This window comes from Elephantulus edwardii, unplaced genomic scaffold (assembly GCF_000299155.1).
Source record: "Elephantulus edwardii isolate Elephantulus edwardi_28Jun2011 unplaced genomic scaffold, EleEdw1.0 scaffold00191, whole genome shotgun sequence".
Taxonomy (NCBI): Eukaryota; Metazoa; Chordata; class Mammalia; order Macroscelidea; family Macroscelididae; genus Elephantulus; species Elephantulus edwardii.
This window is the reverse complement of record NW_006399941.1, coordinates 1,598,059-1,619,544: the sequence shown is the minus strand read 5'-3', so window position 1 is coordinate 1,619,544 and position 21,486 is coordinate 1,598,059. Positions and strand designations below refer to the sequence as shown.

Sequence of the window (21,486 nt, the reverse complement as noted above, 5' to 3'; positions counted from 1 at the left end):
CAGAGGTAGAAAATAAGTACATGCTGTTGGAAGAATGTTGCTGATAGACGTGCTTGTCACAGTGTTGCCAGCGACCTTCAGTTTGTCAAAACCCAAAAATGCGGTGTCTGTGAAGTGCTGCAGAGTGACACTCAATAAAGCAAGATTGCCTGTACCATCCCGACTCTGTTTTAGGCCACTGGTGTGTACCTGAGCACTCTTCATACATCAAAAGCATGCTATTCGAAGGAATCTTCTTGGCAGAAATCTTTTAAGTGAAAAACACAGTCTTTTCTTGGTATCATCTGAGCAGTCACTGATGGCTGTCATTTTGTGCTGTTGATGGATTACAGCTCACGCTGCTGTTAGGTGTTGTGGAGTGGCGTCTGATTGATAAGGGCCTTGTGTACGACAGAAGGAAACCTTCTCTGATCCTGTGCCGTTCCCTTACTCTGTGTTTCATGTGTCTGTTCACTCACGGAGGCTCTCCATCCCCTTCTTGAATCGCTGCCTTTCCAAGCGTCTGTCCTTTTCCGGGGTCTGACCCCTCCTGATGCCATGCCCAAGGACTGTGCGCCAGGTCTCACCATCCTTCTAAAGAACGCTCCTCTGGCTTCACTCTTGCCTTGGTACGTTTGTGTGTTCTTTTGGCAGCCTATGATATATTCAGTATTCTTCTCTAACATCACAGTCATAATGATGCTCCGTGGTGTTACTAAACTGTAATCTTTTTAAAAGGAGCACGTGCTAATTTTTTCCTCGCATGTAGTGCTTGGTGGGTTCAAAGCACTGACCTTACATTTTGTAACCATGCACTTAAGGATTACATCACCAGGACTTTTTATGGTTGGAGGATATTTTTATGTTTAGGTATTTTTGAAAATTTTTTTTCTTGCTGAACTCAAGCTAATAAAACATTCTTTGCTTTTTTAAAATTTTTTCCCCCCTTTCAGTTCAAGATGGTACAAGTTCTTAGACTTGTAATTCTGGGTTGAACACAGGAGAGTTTGCATTGTTTCAGGTCTTCTATTATACCTAGGAAATGGACTTGTGAGGTTGATTGTTAGTTTATTATTAACTTTCATTGTAATATTAGAACATTTAATTTAAAATATTCTTCCATTCTCCTTTTACAATGAGTAGGCCCAGCGTCTCTCTTAGAGTCCTCCCTCCTCCCGTTGTTCAGAGCATTTAAAGGTAATTTAGATCCACATCAGCTGCTTTATGGTGGGTTAGTGGCTTAGCCCTGCAGCTAAGGCCTAAGGATTCAGAGCCCTTTTATCCTACAACCTTGTATTAATCTTTCCCGTAAAAGCTTTGCAGTTTGCATTATGTGATGGGTGAAATGCAGTATTTTCTGGAAATCTCTAGGCAATAGAGATCTTGAAGGTTTTCTTTGTAGTTTAAATAACCAAAGATTGTCTGGTTGGAAGGTCTTTGCTAGAAGATTATGATAAAATTCCCTGTATTGATCAGCGGCAAATATGACTTCTTCCTTGAGAGGAACTAGAGCAAATTACCCAGATAAGTTAACATGTGTGAAGTGAAAATCCCCTAGACCCTCGTGATAAATTAAGGATGAGTAAAAATCTCCTGTGGTGAGTATTGCCTGAAAACTTCTTGGGTGAAGTACTTTCATTTAGAAGATGACATGAGTGAAAAGAGATGTCATTTTTGAGTCTTTGTGTTGAAAACAGCTCTGTGTATTAATTCCTTCAAGAGAGCGGGAGCGGGAGAGACCCAGGCACCGGGACGGCCGAAGATCACCATCTTTGGAAAGGCCCCACAACAAAGAGTATAAGAAAGCTGGAAGGTAAGCAAGGAGCTGGCACTAAAACAGGAGAGAGGCCATCCCGCTGCTGGTGGACTCTTTTCATTTTGATGTCATGTTTATGTCTCAGATACGGAGTCGGCCCAGGACAGCCTAGGATCTGTCCAAATGCTGAAGCAGCTAGTACTTAACCACCTCTACCCTTGAGATGTATTGAGCATGCATGAAGAAACTTTGACAGATTTCCAAAATCCAGGAAGCATGTGGGTCCCTTTTCTTGACTGCAGGATATAAAGCTATACAGCAAGAATTCATGTTGCCTTTTTTTTTTTTTAAAATTTAATAGTTATGTTCTTAAATGAACTTGTCCTAGGGGGGAAAAAAGAACCCATTTGTTATCAGCCAAAACTTTTAGGGTGTGACCAAAGCTTTCATCCAGAAGGAAAGGTCTTACTGTGAGGATTGTGCAGGCCCAGGCAGCATTTTATACTGTTGTTTGTTGTATCACTTGGAGTCAGAATGGACTTGACTTGATAGCAACAAAAAATAGGAGCAGCACTCTAGAATTGAGAAGCTCTGAAGCAGCCAATTATTAATATTTTCTCATCTTTGTTATTGGGCAGTTGCATCTTCCAGAACCTCAATGTCTTTATGTATAAAAGGAAAGTTATATGAAGAACATTGAGATACGACAAGTGAAACAATGAGAATGGGGCCTAAAGTATTGCCAGGTTTATCTTACAGATGTGTATATGTGTGCTTGTATGTGTATGGGTCGTTCCCGTGAAACTTTTTGGAAGTCAAAATGGTGTAAGGTGAAGAAACAGTTACCAGTAGTTTATATGAGAAAAGTTTTTTGCGTCTTCCTAGGTCAACATGGACTGACTCAGTGACTAGGGTCATGGGGGTGGGTGTGTCAGAGACAAGAAGATTGACACAGGATGGAGCAGGGTTTAGGGCTGTTGTACATAGGGTCTCTATGAGTCACAGACGACTTGATGGCACATAATAACAACAACAGGCCTGAAAGTAGCTTACTAAATCATATCAAGTAATACATAAGACCTAAAAGGACTGCAGCCTTCAATATGGATTGAAGCTCAACATCAAGAAAACAAAAGATTCTCACCACTGGGCTAACGGGCAGCATCATGATAGATGGTAAAGAGATTGAGATTTTATTAACAGCTTTAGTTTCCTTGGCTCCACAATCAAAACTCTTGGTACCAATAGCCAGGAAATCAAGAGATGAATTGCATTGGGGAAGTCAGCTGTCAGAGACCTCTCCAAGATACTGAAGAGCAACGATGTCAGTCTGGAGACTGAGATGCACCTAATCCAGGCCATAGTCTTTGCAATTACTTGCTATGCATCAGAAAGCTAGATAATGACTAGGAATGATAAAAGGAGAATTGATACCTTTGAACTGTGGTGTTGGAGAAGAGTATTGAAAATACCATGGACTGCTAGGAGAACAAATAGGTTCGTCCTAGAGAGGGTGAGACCAGGCTGTTCCTTGGGAGGCAAGGATTCTGAAGCTTTCTCTGACATACTTTGGACATATTGCAGGGAGGGACCGGTCCTTCGAGAGGGACCGCTTGGGAAGGTGGAGGGACAGCACACGAGAGGAAGACCCTCGATGAGATGGATTGATTTAGTCACTGGTGTAATGGGAGGAGGTTTGTCAGAGACAATAATTTTAGCACAGGATGGAGCAGGATTTAGGGATGTTGTACATAGGATCACTGTGAGTCATAGATGACTTGTTGGCACATAACAACAACATGGTCATATCGCCAGGTTGTATGTGTAGACAGGACTCAAAACTGTGAAGCCTTGATTCTGATAGTAGTTCCTGGAGAAGGAGTTTGCCAGTGCCATTCTCACAGCTTGGAGCACTCTGATGGCTCGCTGCAAAACAAAGGCTGAGTGTTAGTTTGCTTTTTCGTCTTTTTTGGGCAAAAGTGAAAATCCTCTAGATTTGGTTAGTGAAAATAAGTATTAATGTAGATCTTTCATAAAAGTTCATTGACACAAAGAACTTTTGGAAAGTAGGGGACTTGTATATAAGTATACAGTTACTTTTAGGAGCCCTATTGGTATAATGGTTAAACACTTGTTTGCTTCCTGAAGGCTTGATGGTTTGAACGTGCCCTGTGTCTCTGAAAGAGTTGTTGCTTTTGTTATTATTAGCGACCCTGACTACCACAGCTCTGAGTCTTGTCGTGTCCTGAGCCAACCTCACCACCTCTGACACACCTGACCCCATTCCCACTGTGTCAGTCCATCTCATCCTCTCTGGTGCTGACCCACCACCCTTCCAAGCATGATGTCCTTCTGTAAGGACTGGTTTCTCCTCTGAAGGGATAAAGACTTGGAAATAATATTGCAGAGAATCCAAAGCCATCAAGTTGTTTCTGCTCTTTAGTGACCCTGCAGTAGAACTGTCCCATAGAGAGTCCTAAGGCTGTAATGTTCACAGAAGCAACTGCCACGTTTTTCTTATGTGGGGCAGCTGGTGAGTTCCAACCAGTGACCTTTTGGTTGGTAGCCAAGCGCTTAACCACTGTGCCACCAGCACTTCTACCTTGAAGATTATGAAAAAACCCTACATGGCAGTTCTAGTCTGCATGTGAAGTCACGATGAGTCAGAATCAACTTGAAAACACCTAGTGACCACAAACCACAGCACATGGATAATTAGTATGTGAGCCTTGGCTCTGGACATTGGAAAAGTTACAAAATGCAGAAAAATGAAATAAGTACAATGAAAATCAAGTGTAGCAATGTAATGGTATTTGCAAATGAATACAGGACTCAGTTCTTGGAAAAGCTCAATGCAATATAGAAAGTAGCAAATTGAGAGAGAGAGAGAGAGTGTCATAGGAATGGAGATGACTTACAGTGATAAAATATTGGTATTAGTACAGATATTTGATCTTTAAAGTTTAAATAGCTTAGAGGAGTTAATTTCCAGGAAAACAAAAATCCAAACTGTTTACAAGAAGCAGAGCATTCTAGTAAGCCAGCAACCGTAGAGGAAATTAAGAAAGTTTAATAGGGTAGTAGTTTATCAACTCAACTTTAATAGCAGAAAAACTCAGCTGATAGAACCTGACCCAGAAAGAGAAAAATGACAAGACATCCTTCCTTAAGAATAGAGATGCAAAAGTACCAATGAGAATACCGGCAGCTGTTGTTAAAGTAACTGTAATTCTTCATGTCAAACTGTAGTGTTAGCCCAGTAGCTGCCTGGTAAGAGCTTAATAAAACATGACACTGATTTATGAGTAAAAACATTAGTAAACTGGCAATGCATTCTGTTTTCTTTAACATGATGAAGTTGTTGAAACTCTCTCAAAGAGAGCTGTATTCAGTGTTGAAATTGTAGGGTCTTCACATCCAAATTGAGAATGAAACAAAAAGGCTTCACTGTCTGGCATTATCACTTATGGCCTCACAATTCAGTTATTGAACGTGTTAAGATCGTACACATTCTTGGGTGTCTCAGGCACTGTAGAGAAATTTGTGCTCTGATCGGAGAGTTTCATATTGCTCTGGGAATACACAATAGTGCAGAACCCCTCTAGGGTGGTCAGAGCAATTGATATTTTGCTGATACCTGAGCTGTGAGTTGCAAAGGAGGATGGTAGCAGAAGAGAGAATAGCTTGTGTGTAGGTTACAATGTGGAGAGAGGCATTGGGAAACGCTCACATTATGGGGAGTTTCCCTAGGAATCCCGTGCATGGGCTGATTGTGGCCTAGAATAGTATGACAGCGTGTGGGGAAGGATGGAGGGACAGCGTAGGAGAAGAAGCCCCTGGAAGAGATGGATTGATACAGTGACTGGGGCAATGGGCGTAGGTGTGTCGGAGTCAGTGAGACTGGCTCAGCACAGGGCAGGCTTTAGAGCTGTTTTATGTAGGGTCACTGAGTTACAGGCAACGTGCACATAACAACAATGAAGCAGAAAGACGTGCTTGAGAGATAATTACGAGATAGATCCAGTAGGACTTGATAACCTGTCTCATTGTTTAGAGAGAGCCAAGATGAGTTGAGAGTAACCACTTGAGATCTAACGCTTCACCAGTGGAGAGCATCAAGAGAAAGGGAAGGGGTTGCCTTCAATTTTGGCCTGTTAAGATTGAGAACCTGAGAGACAACCAGTGGGTCTGTATGGGAGTCAATTGATATGCAAGTGCAAAATTTAGAAAAGACATCTGAATTGGAAACCCTGTTGCCTTTGGAGGAGATGAGGTTAACTTGAAAGACGTTGATTAGTGAGAAGAGCCTGAGAGAGAGGAGGGGATCCAAGGGTCTGCTGAGGGGCTGCATGAGGCTGGAAACACTGCCAGCGAGTGTGCTGGAGGTCTCCCTGGTTTCTTTTTCATTGCCTGTACCTTGTGGAGTGAACCAAGACTTGGATTCCGAGTTCTAACCAATGCAGTAAATGAGGAAATACACATCAGAGATGTAAACGTTGTAAGGAGAAAACGTGAGCAGAGTTTACAGTACATCACAGTTTTAGGAAGAAGAATTTTGCAATTCAATACATAATCCTTTGAGGTCAATAACTGTAACACCTGTAGGAGATGCTTCTGAAATGCCCCTCTCATAGCAGTTTTTATTTTGAAGTACTAGTTGATGTTCATAAGATACAACTATGACTTAACGATATACAACTAGTCAGACCAATAATACGAACTATGATCTGTAGTGTACAACTGTGAACTATTAGCCAAGGTGGATGAGGATGTCTTTGGACAATGTTTCTTTCTTTTTTTTTTAATTAATTTATTTTATTTTTATTATTTGTGTGTGTGTGTGTGTGTACACTGTCAAATTGGACAATGTTTCTTGATAGTAGTCAATAGTTAAAATATTTACTATGATTTTCAGAATGTTTGTGCCAATCACCATATTAGTATTTGACATCTGTTGCCTTGATTTGTGCTACTGGGTCAGTGATGTCATCTCCAGGACACTTTCCCCCTCTGTAAGGACGTTAATAGCTGCCTCTCAGGGCACTTAGAAGGGTTCCGTGTGAGAGTGAGGGTGAGTGCTTCACAGCACGTCAGGCCCACGGGAAACAGCTGTCTGCAGGCTCAGAGTTGTCACTGTTGGCTGGTGGTATAACAGAAAATTCAAGAGGATCAGCTAAGAAAGTGTGAGAATTTACTAAAGTTAGAAGGTTACAGAATGAACAGATCAAAAATTAGTAACATTCCAAGTACCAGGAATGTGAAAATCGGAAAATGCAAATGGGATAAAAAAAATTGATTTCACTACAGGAAATTTAAAATATCTTGAAACTTCACAAAAATATATAGAAAGAAAAGAAGAAAACTGTAAAATGTAGATCATAGTCAAAAAAGGTGATATTCATGGATGGATGTTATACTTTATTCCTGTAGTGCAAGTCCCTCTTATAAAAATACTGATTTTTCTTGAAAACAAAGTGTAAATTTAGTGTAATGCCAGATGAGGTACTAGCTTTGGGACTTCATAATAAACCTTAAATTCCTCTTCACATAATCCAAAAATCAGTAATGCAGGGATAGTTACACTAGTTGTTGTTATGTGCCATCAAGTCTCCTGTGACTCATAGTGACCGACGCAGTGTACAACAGCCCTGAAGCCTGCCCTGTCCTGAGCCAGTCTTGCTGACTCTGACACACCTACCGCCATTGCCCCAGTTACTGTATCAATTCATCTCATCCAGGTTTTCCTTTCCTGCACTGTCCCTCCACTTTTTGAGCATGATTTCCTTCTTCAAGGACTGGTCACTCCTGGCCACATAGCCAAAGTATGTGAGATGCAGCTTCAAAATTCTAGCTTCCAAGGAGAAACTTGGTATCATCCTCACCAAGATAGATTGTTTTCTTGGTGGTCCATGGTACGTTCAAGACTCTTCTCCAGCACCACAACTCAAAGGCAGGATTCTTCTTTCATCCTTAGTCATTGTCCAGCTCTCTGATGCATATAGCAAGTAATTGAGAGGAGTAAGGCCTGGATAAGGTGCACCTTAGTCTCTAGACTGACATCATTGCTTCTCCATACTCTGGGAAGGTCTCTGACAGCAGATTTTTCCCAGTGCAATTCATCTTTTGATTTCCTGACTGCTGGTACCAAGAATGTTAATAGTGATACAACTAAATGTTAAATGTGTTATTAAAATATCTGGAGATACATAAGAATTAAAATAATGTGCTGTACAGACAGCTGGATCAATGAAATAAAAATCCACAAAAACAAACACACAAAATCCACAAACATTTAGGCATATATACAAATTTGCATCTATCAAAATGTTGAGTTTTTTCAAATTAGAAGAAATTATTGGTGGTGTGATTGGTAACCTTGTGATGAGAAAACTGAAATTACATTTCTGCTTCATCCTTTGGAGAAAGAGAGTCAGAGAACAGTTCATGTTGAAAATGCCTGGAGAGAATTATAAAATGCTTAACCTCAGATAGGAAAGGCTTTCCAAGCATGACACACAAGCAGAAAGCATAAATTAAAAAAAGAAGTAGATAGGACTTTGTAAAAATTTTATCTAGCAAAAAACCAAATTAAAAGAAAAATACGTTACAAAATAAATGACAAAACAACAATGATTTTTCTTGAGTGCTCTTTTAATAAGTAGAAAAAGACTACCATCTTTAATTAAAAATGTGATGATCCAGCCTGTGCCTGGGATGTTCATTAAAGAAGGGAATGTTCTGTATACTCATTTTAGTAGTGATAAAACTTGGCACATTATTTAATTTAATTAATTTTTTATTAGAATGGCAAATGATTAAAAGCAACCATACTGGCAGGGTGTATGGGAATGAGAACTCTCATTTGATTCTGATGGTGGTCTAAGTTGGTTCTACTTTATGAAGAGAAACTTCTTTAAAAAGTATACACTTTTGTGAAGTCATCTGAAAAGTGTGGAGAGTCATACATATGTACACATATGATGGGAAAAAATGCAAACTGCTTACATTATTATTTTGTACCACTAAGGTGGAACTTACCCATAACTGACCCTCCAGCAGGTTTTCAGAGACAGCAAATCACATGGGGAGAGACGGATTGCCTTCCATCTCCCTTGAAGCAACTGGTGGATTTGAACCACGAACCTTCAGTTGGCAGCGCAATTCTTACCACTATGCCACCATCTGCATTGTTTGTTGTTGTTGATTACAGCTGAATCAGAACTGACCCACAGCTGACCCTCTGTTGGGTTTTCAGAGGCAGTTAATTGAACGGGAGGAGATTGCTCATCCTTCTCCCACAGAGCAGCTGGTGGATTGAAACCTCATGCCTGTGGGATTGCAGCGCAGCTTCTTTTCTCTAGGCTGCATGCATTAGATTTGCTAAATGACCTCGTAATATCTGTTAAATTATTGCACATCTGCATGAAAGAATAATATACACCCATTGAAAATCACTCATTATATATTGAGATAGATTTATTATTGAATGAGAGCAGTTGACAAAACAACAATGTAGTGCTCAGTTTTTATTAAAAAACTTATGTATGTTTACTTTTCTGCAAGTAATGTGAGTTGTATGTTTTTTGCAAGCTGCACAGTCTGTTCAATGGTTTTGTGTGTGTGCTATGCACGTTGTCTGTGTGTGTGATTTATGTGGGTTGTGGACAAATATGGTGTCTATTCATATACAAAATGAACATGTGTATGTGTATATGTCTTAACATTTGTGAACTGTAGTGGTTCTCTCTATGTGGTGAACGGGTGATTTCTGCTTTAATTTTGCCTCTGTGTAACCTCTTTTTGATAAGGCTTAGAGCATACAATCTTCTTTGAAAGTAGTTACTTTTTAAATTTTTATTTTATTAATTTTAATGAACGTTTACATAGACTTAGGGTTTCCATTCATTCATTGTTGCACTTTTCTCCCCTTCTCCCAATTCACTCTTCTCCTTGAAAAGTAAAAGAAAAACTCTTTGATTGTTACACAGTCCCTCCCTCCAAGTCCACTCCACTGTGCAGCCTTCATTCTGGACTCCTGTCAGGACAATAATACCCAATCATATATCCCTTTTAAACTGTTCTCTCCCTCATCTGTTTCAATCCAGTATATATCATCCATTCCCTCCTTCCCTGTCTTCCCTCAACCCTGGTGTCAGTCCCATTTTACAACAGTGGCCCTTTGCAATATTTGTCCTTTTGTGATTGAAATATTTCACTCAGCATAATGTCCTTCAGGGTCATCCATTTTATATAATATTTTATGAGTTCCTTGTTGTTCAATGCAGCATAGTATTCCATTGTGTCAATATACCAGAGCTTCTCTATCAATTTGTTTGTTCATGGCCACCTGGGTTGTTTCCAGCTCTTTGCTATTGTGAACAAAGCCACAGTAAACATGGGTGTGCGTGTATCTGCTTGGGTGGAGGTTATGATTTCTTTAGGGTAAAGTAGTTATTTTCTAGTAACAGTTAATGATGTCCATTGTGGTAACATAGTTAATGATGTCCATGGTAATATTTAGAAGTTATATACATAAGAAAGTAATATTATAACCTAACTATGTAATCATTTTACCCCCTTGTACTTTCTCTACTATGAGATTAGAAAGAATTAGTTTATAGTTTTGATTCTGACTTGGACTTTTTGCAGCAGTGGGAACATTGTCAACAGGGAGTCCTGTAAAGGAGTTAGTTCTACCCTTGCGTGGATTTTCAGGGTCTATATTATTCTATGTAAAATCCCTTCCACGTATGTCCACAGGATAGGCTTTAGCATATTTTTTTTAAGCCTCTGAAGTTTAAGGAGATGATTGTTTTCTCTTTTCTTTATGAATTGTGTAAATCCTAGCAAGTATGCAGCTTGACTCACTAAGTAGTAATACATCTGGCATTATTAAAATAGCCATCTGAGAGCTGATTGTGGGTCTGTAACTGGGTGCCTCTTGTTGCTGTGTGTTGTTGGGTCAGAACTGACTCATAGCTGACCCTCCATTGGATTTTCAGAGGCATTAATCACAGGGGAGGAGATTGCTCATGCTTCTCCTGTGGAGCAGCTGGTGGATTCAAACTGAGGGCCTTACCACTAGGTGATCAGAGCTCCCTGGGTCACTTCTTAGATGATATATTCCTCTGGCTTACTTGACACCAGGAATTCCTTTTTTCTTTCTACATTTTTCCTGGCAACGCAAGAGGTGAAATATTCCAAAGTAGTATTTTCGTTGCTCATATGGTCTCAGTGTGGAGATTTCCAAATATTCCTAGGTATTTTTCTCTTTTAGGAATTATGGTTTACCAGTTGTTCCTGACCCTGGATGCACACCAGAATTACCTGGGGAGATTACTAAAAATACAGATTCTTGGGCTCCACCCCCAGAGACTATAAATCAGTAAGTAGACCTGGGGTAGGGCCTGGGAATTTGTATTTCTGACCACTTAAACTTCAGGTGATTCTGATGCCACCCGACTGACGTTTGGGAATCACTGGTTTAACAGAAATAAATATGGTGGTTTGGAATGGCATTTGTATTATTTGTGATAAATGAGCTTAATAGAGGTGAAGCTAGAATTTTTTTCAAGGTGGAAGAATGGTTTAATGAGTAGCCTCCTTTGCCCCCTTTTGAAGCCGTTCCCCTAGTAGGGAGAAGAAGAGGACTCGGTGGGAGGATGAGAAGGACAGATGGAGCGACAGCCAGAACTCTGGCAAAGAGAAGAACTTGACCTCCATCAAGGAGAAGGAAGCCGAGGAGGCCCTGGCTGACAGGAACGAGGAGGAGGAGGAAGAGCTGCTTAAACCCGTGTGGATCCGATGCACCCATTCTGAAAACTACTACTCCAGCGACCCCATGGATCAGGTGGTAGGTCTGGGTAGGAGAGACGCCGCAGGCCTGGCCCCCTCAGCCTTGCTGCTCCGGGCAGTAAAATTCCTTTTTGAGGGTCTGTCCTGTGCATTGTAGGATGTTCCGGAGCATCGTGGACCACTGCCCAGGAGATAGCCGAAGCCCTGCCTTCCTTGTTCAGGGCTCCACAAACAAAATCGCTTCCAGCTGGTCTCACATGTGCCCTGGAGGTAGCTCCTCCCCTGGTTCAGAATCATTCCTTGAGACAAAAGTTATTTTAAAGAGGAGCAACGTTGTGATAGATTAATTAAAGTACCCAGTTATTTATTTATTTTTGTTATTGTTGTTGTTTGGGTTTTTGTTTTTTTTGTTAATTTTTACTGTGATTTTAATGAAAGTTTACAGGAAGATTGGGTTTTCATTCATTCATTGTTACTCATTCTTCCTTCCCACTCCCTTCCTCTCAAAAAAACACTTTGCAATGCACCCCTTGTTCCAGATTGTTGTCTAACATATAAGGCCTAATGATATATTCCTTTCAGAGAGTTCTTCCCCCCCCCCCCGTTCCAAGGTAATGTTCCTTATCTAGCCATTCACTCTTTTCTTATTCTCCCCCTAATCTCCCATGCCAGTCCTATTTTATAACATTGGTGTTACGTGGTATTTGTCCTTTTGTGACTGAGATATTCACTCAGCATAATGTCTTCCCATTGTTGTCAAATGTGCACCTGAGGTTAACAACCCCTTTCCCCGGCTCAGAACAAGTTATTTTAAAAAGAAGTAACATTCCACACATTCAATGAAGTCCCCCTTTTCTTTGCATTTTTTGTGGCATTGCTTATCTTGGTACAGTGGCTTTGTAAGCGCTCACCTTATTTGGTGTGATTACTTCCTACAGCCTTTGATGTGCATCCAGTATGTATTTGCATTTCTTCCAGTTGGGGAATACGTGAGAGTTTGAGTTTTGCCTCTTGTATTTCCTTGACCGAAGGACGAGCCCCTTTGCCATGACTGTTGACTCACTCATCAGTCACATTCTTCTTCACCAGTCACCTTTCAGGGGCTGAGTGTGGCCTCCTGACCTTGCACTGGAGGGTAAGCTCTGGTGAGCATTGGTGAACACATTGCCAAGGTGGTAGTATTTGTGACTTTTCTTGTCTGTTTTATAGGATAGATTCCCATGTAGCATTTTCAGGATGCAGAAACTATAACTTATCTTTCTCACTTTTGCGCTCATAACAACCCTGGATGGAAGGTATTATATGACTCCTATTGACCCTGTGAATAATAGATCTGAACCCTGTCCTGTCCTGTGCCATCCTTATTGTCTCCCAACACACTTGCCCCATTGTTGCAGATTCTGTGTCTATCTATCTGGTTGAGGGTCTTCCTTTTTTTGCTGACCCTCTACCTTTCCAAGCATGATGTTCCTTTCCAAGGAATAACCTCTCCTAGCAACATGCCCAAAATATGTGAGGTGAAGTTTGCCATCCTTGCCTCTATTTTCAAAGACATATGTTTCTTCTTTTGACATTCCATGGAGTATGCAGTGCCCTTTTCCAGTGCGAAAACTCAAAGTCATCAGTTCTTTTTTCATCTTTATTCATTTTTCTAGCACTTTGATACAAAGCAAGTGACTGAAAAGACCAAGATTTGAATCAGGCACACCTTGGTCCTCAGACTGACATCATTGCTCCTCAGTTATATGGAGATATCCCTGTTGGTGGATTTGCCCAAGGCAGTATATCTCCTGATCTTCTGACTGCTAGTACCAAGGGTGGTGATTGTAAATCCAAGTAAGATGAAATTGTTGACAAATGCCTAGACCAAGAAGCTGTTGTCTGAATGGAGCAAGAGAACACCATGGTTTAAAATCAGGACAGATACACTTCAGAGTTGTATCTTTTCTCCATACCTATTCATTCTGTATGCTGAGCAAGTCATTCGAGAAGCCTGACTATATGAGGAAGAATACAGCATCAGGATTGGAGAAAACTCATCAACAACCTGTGCTTTGCAGATGACAACCTCATTGGCTCCAGATGAGGAGGACTCGATACACTTACTGTAGAGCATCAAAGACTATAGCCTCCATATGGGTTGCATCTCACAGCACGAAGACAAAAATCCTAACCCTGGACTGAGAGGCAGCATCATGATTGTTGTTGTTAAGTGCCATCAAGTCAGCTACTTATAGCCATTCTATGAACAATAGATGGAAACATTGTCCTATCCTACACCATTTCTGCAGTCTCTGCCATACTCGAGTCAGTTGTTACAGTCGCTGTATCAATCCATGTTAAGGGTCCTCCTCTCTTTTGCTGACCCTCCACATTTCCCAGTGGGAGGTCTTTTTCCAAGGACTGGCCTTTCATGACAACATTCCCAATGTATACGAGACAAAACTGTACCGTCCTTGCCACTAAGGAGTGCCCTGCTTGGACTTGCTCCAAGACAGACTTGTTTTTTTGGAGTCCATGTGAGATTCAGTACTCTTCTCTAGCACCACAACTCAGCTTCAGTTCTGCTGCCATCTTTATCATCCAACTTTCTGAAACATAGGAAGCAATTGAAAATACTGTTCTTTGAATGCTCACGTTAAAACTGATATTCTTGTTCTTTGACACTTGGGAGAGATCTGACAGTAGATTTTCTTTCCCATTGCAACATGTCTTGATTTCTTGACTGCTGTGACTGGGGATGATGATTGTGACGCAAGTAAAACTAAATCGTTGACAACTTAAATCTTTTCTTCATCTGTGAAGATGTTGCCTCTTAATCCAATGGTGAAGATTTTGTTTTATTGATGAAGAGCTGTACTCAGCTGAAGGCTGTAGACTTTGATTATCTGTAGCAAGTGCTCCCAGTCTTCTCTGTGGCAAGGCTGTGCCATCTATCTACATGACGCAGGTTGTTGATGACTCTGATGCCTCAGTCTTCTTCATATAGTCCAGCTTCTCGAACAATATGTTCAGCCTTCAGATTGAATAGGTATCAGCTGTGAATTGTTTTTGTTGTTAAGTGATGTTGAGGTGAGTACAGCTCACAGCGACCCTATGAACAACAGATTGGAACCCTGTCCTATCCCAGGCCATCCTTATCCTTGACACATTTAAGCTCAGTGCCACAGACTGTCTGTCAGTCCATCTTGTTGCAGGGCTTCCTCTCTTTCACTTACTCTCCGCCTTTGTAAGCATGATGTCCCTCTCTAAGGAGAGCCTCTCCTAACAACATTCCCAAAGTATGTGAAACGAAGATTCACCATCATTGCCTCCAAGGTGCATTCTCGTTGTGCTTTCTCTAAGACATACTTACTTGTTCTTTTAGCAGTCCATGAGATATTTCAAAATGATCTCTACCACTACTGTTCAAGGTTGCTGTGATACTGAACACTGTGACACTGATATGTCAAATGCAATAATGGTTACCCATGGTGTGGACAGTGTTTGGTGGAGCTTCCCGATTGAAACAAGCTAATGGCGTCCACTTCCGAAATAGCTTGCCTCCAGAAATACGATGAACTTGGAGAAACAATGAAAGTTATCCAAGTGTCTAGGTCTTCCATTCACAGGGTAGCTATGATTCGTCTACGACTCAATGGCACTTAACAACAGCAACAACATAGAGAGAGCTCTGTTGGCCTCATGGATAAAAAGTTATGTTACCAAACGAAAGATAGGTACTTTTAATCTGCAGCTTTCAGGTCTGGTTTTAATTGTTTTTGGTCAAACATTCTTCTAAGTGGTATAGCACTGGTCTGTCCATTTGCTGTACAGAGGTAACGTGTGGTTGCTGTGATGCTAAACACTGTGACACTAATGTGTCAGATGTGATAATGGTTATCCATAGTGGACAGTGTTGGGTGGAGTTCCCCAATTAAAACAAGCTTGGAAGCAGGAGTGGCATCCACTTCCGAAATAGCTTGCCTCCAGAAACTTTTTGAACTTGGAGGAATGATGAAAGTTATCCAGGTGTTCAGGTCTTTTGTTAATAGGATTATGAGTTGTCTGTGACTTGACGGCACTTACCAACAGCAACAACAACCATAGTTCAAAGGCCTCAATTCTTTCTTTGCCATCCTTACTCATTGTTCAGCTCTCAGATACATAGCAAGTGACTGAAAAGATAATGCCTCAATCAAGTACAGCTTTGTCTTTAAATTGACATCATTGCTCTTCAGCACCTTGACGAGGCCTCCGATAACATTTTTACCCAATGCATGTTTCCAGATCTTCTGACTGCTGCTACCAGTAGTTTTGATTGTGAATCTGAGCAAGAAGAAATCATAGACCATTGCAATCTTTTCTTCAGCTGTTATAATGTTTTCCTTTGCTCCAGTGGTGAGGATTTTTGTTTTCTTGATAGTGAGGTATAATCCATAATGAAGTCCTTGATCTTCTGCAGCAGCTCTTCACTTAGAGCCAGCAAGGTTCTGTCATCTGCATAATTCACGAGTTTTCCTCCAGTCTTCTTGTCACACTCTTCAAAAAGTCCAGATTCTCTCATAATTTGCTCAACATGTACATTGATGAGGTATGGAGAATAGATGCAGCCTTGATACATACCCTTCCCAGTTTTAAACCATGCAGTGTTCACTTGCTCTATTCGAACAATAGCTTCTTTATTGGTTATAGGTTTCATATAAGCACAGTTAAGTGTTGTAGAATTCCCATTCTTATCACTGTCAGCCGCAGCTTGTTTTGATCCACACAGTCAGATGCCTTTGCATAGTCAATAAAGCACAAATAGACATTCTTCTAGTATTCTTTCCTTTTAGCCAGGATCCATCTGATTTCAGCAGTGATATCCCTGGTGCCACTACTTAAACTTCTGGCATAGTTGCATGCATGTTGTTGTTATGTGCCTCATAGTGAACCGATGTACAATAGCTCTGAAACTTGCCCTGTCCTGAGCCAGTCTCACTGACTCTGACACAACTACCCCCACTGCCTCAGTTACAGCATCAATCCGTCTCATTTTTTTCTTCTATGCTGTCTGTCTACCCTTCCAAACATGATGTCCTTTTCCAAAGATCAGTCCCTCCTGGCGACATGCACAAAGTATGTGAGATGGAGCTTCACAATCTTTGCCTCCAAAGAGAAATTTGCTTTCACTTTCTCCAAGACAGACCTGTTTCTTTGGCAGTCCATGGCATGTTTAAGACTCTTCTCCAGCACCACAACTCAAAGACATCGATTCTTCCTCTGTCATCCTTAGTCGTTGCCCAGCTCTCTGATGCATTAGCATAGTCTTCCACATTTCCTGACACAGACTGGTCAGCATGGCCAGGGCGGCATGTGTTAAATTGGCACATATCAGTTGGTATCCCATTGATTTTTCTGGGGCTGTATTATTTGCTCATGCCTTCAGTGAAATTTGAATGCTACTTCTTGATATATTTCAGTGTTGTCCAGCTGGGAGTAGTACCAGACCAAAAGTGGCGTAGGGTCATCAATGTAGGAAATACCACAAATGATGACCTTATGATACAGAAATTTCTTTATGGTGTTGGAGTCTAGAAGGCCAAATACAGATTACTAGCTCTCAGAAAAGACACTCTTACTCTTGGTCCTGGGGAAAGTTTCTCAATTCCTTTAGCATCTGAAGGCTAAGTGTTTCTTGAAAATATCCATGTGTCCTCGTCAAGGAGCCTTTTAGTGGTGTGCGTGTATTATTTGTTTTTTTTCCAAATGGGAAATAAGAGAGAGTTTGAGTTTTGCCTCTTGTGTATTGTTGACCAAAAGATAACTGGAGTGTTAGGTCCAAAAAGACACACTCCATGCACTCCTGGTGATTCTTCCTTGGTGATAGTGAGATTCCATAGACATTCCAGGCATTGGAGACAGGAGATGGACTGGCATTGGCCACTTTGAATGAGACAGTTACATGATTTACTATACTAGGAATGAAAACCAGAAGAAGAACAATGTTGCATGCATAGTTAAAAAGACAATTTCAAGTTCTATCCTGAAGTACAGGGTTCTGAATGATAGGATACTGTGCATTATATATAAGTAAAACCAATTAATGCAGCTATTATTCCAATATATGCACCAACAGTAAAAAACAGATGAAAATTAATGGAAGTATTTTACCAAGTTTTGCTGTCTGAAATTGAGCAGACATGCAGTCAAGATGTGTTAATGATTATTAATGATTAGAATGCAAAAGTTGGAAACAATGAAGAAGGAATAGTAGTCAGAAAGTAAGGACCTGGTGACAAAAATGATTGCATTTTGCATGCTTAGTGATTTATTCATCAGGAATACCTTTTGAAAAGAACACAAATGGTGACTTTACACATGAACCTTATTTGACTGCATAGAAATTGTATTGACTATGTCTGTGGACAGAATTGTTGCAGAAGCCTAATATCAGCCGTCCAAATAGACCATCACTGGAATAGACCACCAGTTACTCATGTGCAAGTTCAAATTGAGGCTGAAGAAAATGAAAACAAGTTCATAATAACCAAAATAGGACTTTCAGTCTATGTTCCCTGAATTTAAAAATCATCTTAAGATTAGGTTTGATATATTAAATCCCAATGATTGATAACTTTATGAACTGTGGGGTGACATCAAGGATATCATCCATGAAGAGAGCAGAGGGCATAAGAAAAAATCAAAATAGATGTCAGAAGAGACACAAAACTACTTGAGCATCGAGAAACCAAAATAAGTAAAAGAGCTCAGGAGAAGATTTAAAGGGCAGTTTGAGAAGACAAAACAAAATATTGTAATGGAATGTGCTGAAAGCTGGTATTGGAGAATAAAAAGGGAAGAACTCGTTTGGCATTTCTCAAATTGAACGGAAAAACAAATTCAAGCCTCGAGTTGCAATGCTTAGAGATGCTATGAGCAAAATCTTGAGTGATCCAGGAAGCATTAAAAGAAGATGGAGAATCACTGTACCAAAAAGAATTGGCCAATACGGAAATATTCCAGGAAATAACATGATCAATTGGCAGCATCAGGATGGATGGTGAAGAGATTGTTCACAGCTTTAGTTTGCTTGGCTCCACCATCAACACTCTTGGCACCAGCAGCCAAGAAATTAAAAGATGTATTGCGATGGGAAAGTCTGCTGTTAGGGACCTCTTCAAAGTACTGAAGAACAATGGTGTCACTCTGGAGACTAAGGTGCACCTGGTACAGACTATAGTCTTTGCAGTCACTTGCTATGTATCAGAGAACTGGACAATGACTAGGGAGAATAGAAGGAGAATTGATGCCTTTAAGCTGTGGTGTTGGAGAAGAGTATTGAAGGTACCATGGACTGCTAAGAAAACAAACAGATTCATCCTGGAGAGGGTTAAACCAGGCTTCTCCTTGGAGGTAAGGATTCTGAGGCTTCGTCTATCATACTTTGGACATGTTGTAAGGAGGGACTGGTCCTTGGAGAGGGACATCATGCTTGATAGGGTGGAGGGACAGCGCAGGAGGGAAAGACCCTGTATGGGGTGGGTTGATTCGGTGATTGGGGTAATCGGGATGGTTTTGTCAGACGTAGTGACATTGGCACAGGACAGAGCAGAGTTTAGGGCTGTTGTACATAGGGTCGCTATGAGTCGCAAGCGACGTGACGACACATAACAACAACAACAGCAACATGATCAATCGCCAGTGGTTATGAAGGATGAAGTTCAAGCTGCACTGAAGGCACTGGCACAAAGTAAGGCCCAGGAAGTGATGGGATACTGATTGGTAGCCCTGGACATGCTCAGCAGTCTGGGCCAAGAAATTGGGAAGACCTAGCTAACTGACTGGAAGAGATCTAGATTTCTTCTCATTTGCAAGATTATCTGTTACCTTTCATATTTGTTGTTGTTGTGTACCATTGTACTGCTGAACTGACTCTCAGCTTTAATAGGCAGTAAATCACTTGGGAGGAGATTGCCCATCTTTCTCCCATGTGCCTTTGCGTTGGCAATGCAGCTCCTTACTGCTAGGCCAGAAGGTCATATGCTACACTCTGGAGAAATTCCCCTCATATCTGATCAGGGTTCTGTTGCATTCTACCCTTAATCCTCTGGCGGTTAATTTGTGTATGAGCTAATAGGGATAGCTTCCACATTATGTCATGACAGACTTGTATTTTGTATGAGGTACAGTTCAATCCTTGACATTCGCAAGGAATCGGAGTCATTTCAACAGCCGCTAACAGTGATAGCTACAGATTGGCACGGTGGCAGTTTGAAGTCACAAGCCATAGGAGAAAGATGAGAACCTCTATTTCTGCAAAGATTACAGCCTAAAAAAATCTCTGTGGGCATTGTATTCCATTGTATGAATGTACTACAATTAGACTGTCTCGTTGTGGTTGGACATTTGGGCTGTTTCCATGTTTTTGCAATGGTGACTAATGCTGCTATGAACATTGGTGTACAAATCTCCGTTTGTGTCTCAGTTCTAATATCCTTAGGGTATATTCCTAGTAGTGGAGTAGCTGGGTCATATGGAGTTTCTATGTTCAGTTTTTTGAGGAAATGCCAAACTGCCTTCCATGTGCTTGTACCATTTTATAGACCCAACAATAGTGTATGAGAGTTCCCAACTCTCCACCTCCTTTCCAGCATTTATTGCTTGCTGCGCTGCTAAACTTGTCCATTGCAACTGGGTTGAGATGGTATGGAATCCTATGCAACACTTAGAAACAGTGATTTAAAAAAATAATACATAACTTGGGAGAGACAGGAGAGCATTATGTAGAATATTAAGTCAGCCTCCTAAGGACAAATACTGCATGAGACCCTGACTGTAAAAATAGAAGGATAACTAGTAAAAGATGTATGGGATTCAAGTGAGAAGGGATGGGAGCAGAGGCAAGCATGTGGAGGGGGCTAAATCACAGGATTGCACAATTTAGTGGGTGAAAGGAGGGAGTAAAGGAAATGGGAAAGATCTGGTGGGGACCCGAAAGGACGGGGTAATGGTGGGAGTAGTCCAGAGATGAAATATTTGATAATATTTTATAAATTAATGCATAGGAATGATTGTATTGAACACAGTGTGAATGAATAGTGTGAAACACAATGTGTATGAACTTGGTAAGCAAACCAATATAAAATAAAAGCTTAAAAAAAACCGCACAGGAACCACCAGACAATTCTGTGGGCCAGTTGTATCTTGTTCTTGTCAAGTCAGTCTGAGTTAGAATTGACTTGGGGACAATGACAAACATGCTGCGTATCTTTATTGTGTGTTACAGGATAGCTAGGGAAGTGGCAGGTGGTGTTAGCTTAGTGGCTGCTCATGGCCCGGCTCGAGGTTGATGCCTGCTAATGCTTGAATGTCCACCACATGAGTGGAAGTTCACTTAATTCAGTTGTGGATCAAGTTCTTCCCATATTTGGACCTTACCTCCATTTTCTCCTGTCACATCTCTCTGACACTGGTTTGGAAAGTTTCTCTGCATTTAGCACTTTAGTGATTAGAAAATCCAGAAGAAACTGCTTGGTTTAAGATTTATGACATATCTGCAGAGTTTTTGTGGATTTTTTCCCTCCCTCTTTCCCTGCACATACATATTCACAGCATCAGTTGGTTAAAATGTAGGTATCTTTCCAAGTTACCCTGAAAGAGGGTTGACCCACCTTCCTGAGGTCAGGAGCTAGAAAAAAGGATAGATTCCCAAAGTTGGAATGGAATAATTTTCTTTTCTTGGAAGAAAGGAAGAACATCCGACGTACATAGCTGTTGTTCTCAAGACAAAACAACAAATAGGATAGCATTGAAGTTAGTTTAAACAAGTAGAGCTAATTTTTCTCCATGTTGCTCACATATGTCTTAAATCCTTTGAAAAAGGAAGACTGATGTGGGCCCAGTGTTGCCTTTCAGTTTTGCTGTCTGTGGTGCAGAGAGGGAAATGAGAGTCAGTGCTGCCCAGGCCCAGCCAGTGTCAGTACCGAGTCAGG

General features: G+C 40.9%; 1 protein-coding gene across 2 annotated transcripts in view; it reads left to right on the top strand.

Annotated features, from left to right (window-relative positions):
• Window positions 1–21,486, top strand: part of DROSHA (drosha, ribonuclease type III) — a 176,475-nt gene that overhangs the window by 8,506 nt on the left and 146,483 nt on the right. The window contains exons 3-5 of one of the 2 annotated variants that reach the window (XM_006896786.1): window positions 1,700–1,792; window positions 11,013–11,120; window positions 11,357–11,588. In XM_006896786.1, coding sequence (XP_006896848.1) covers window positions 1,700–1,792; window positions 11,013–11,120; window positions 11,357–11,588 — 433 coding nt within the window. The remainder of the gene's footprint in view (window positions 1–1,699; window positions 1,793–11,012; window positions 11,121–11,356; window positions 11,589–21,486) is intronic. The other variant, XM_006896787.1, reaches the window with a different exon arrangement.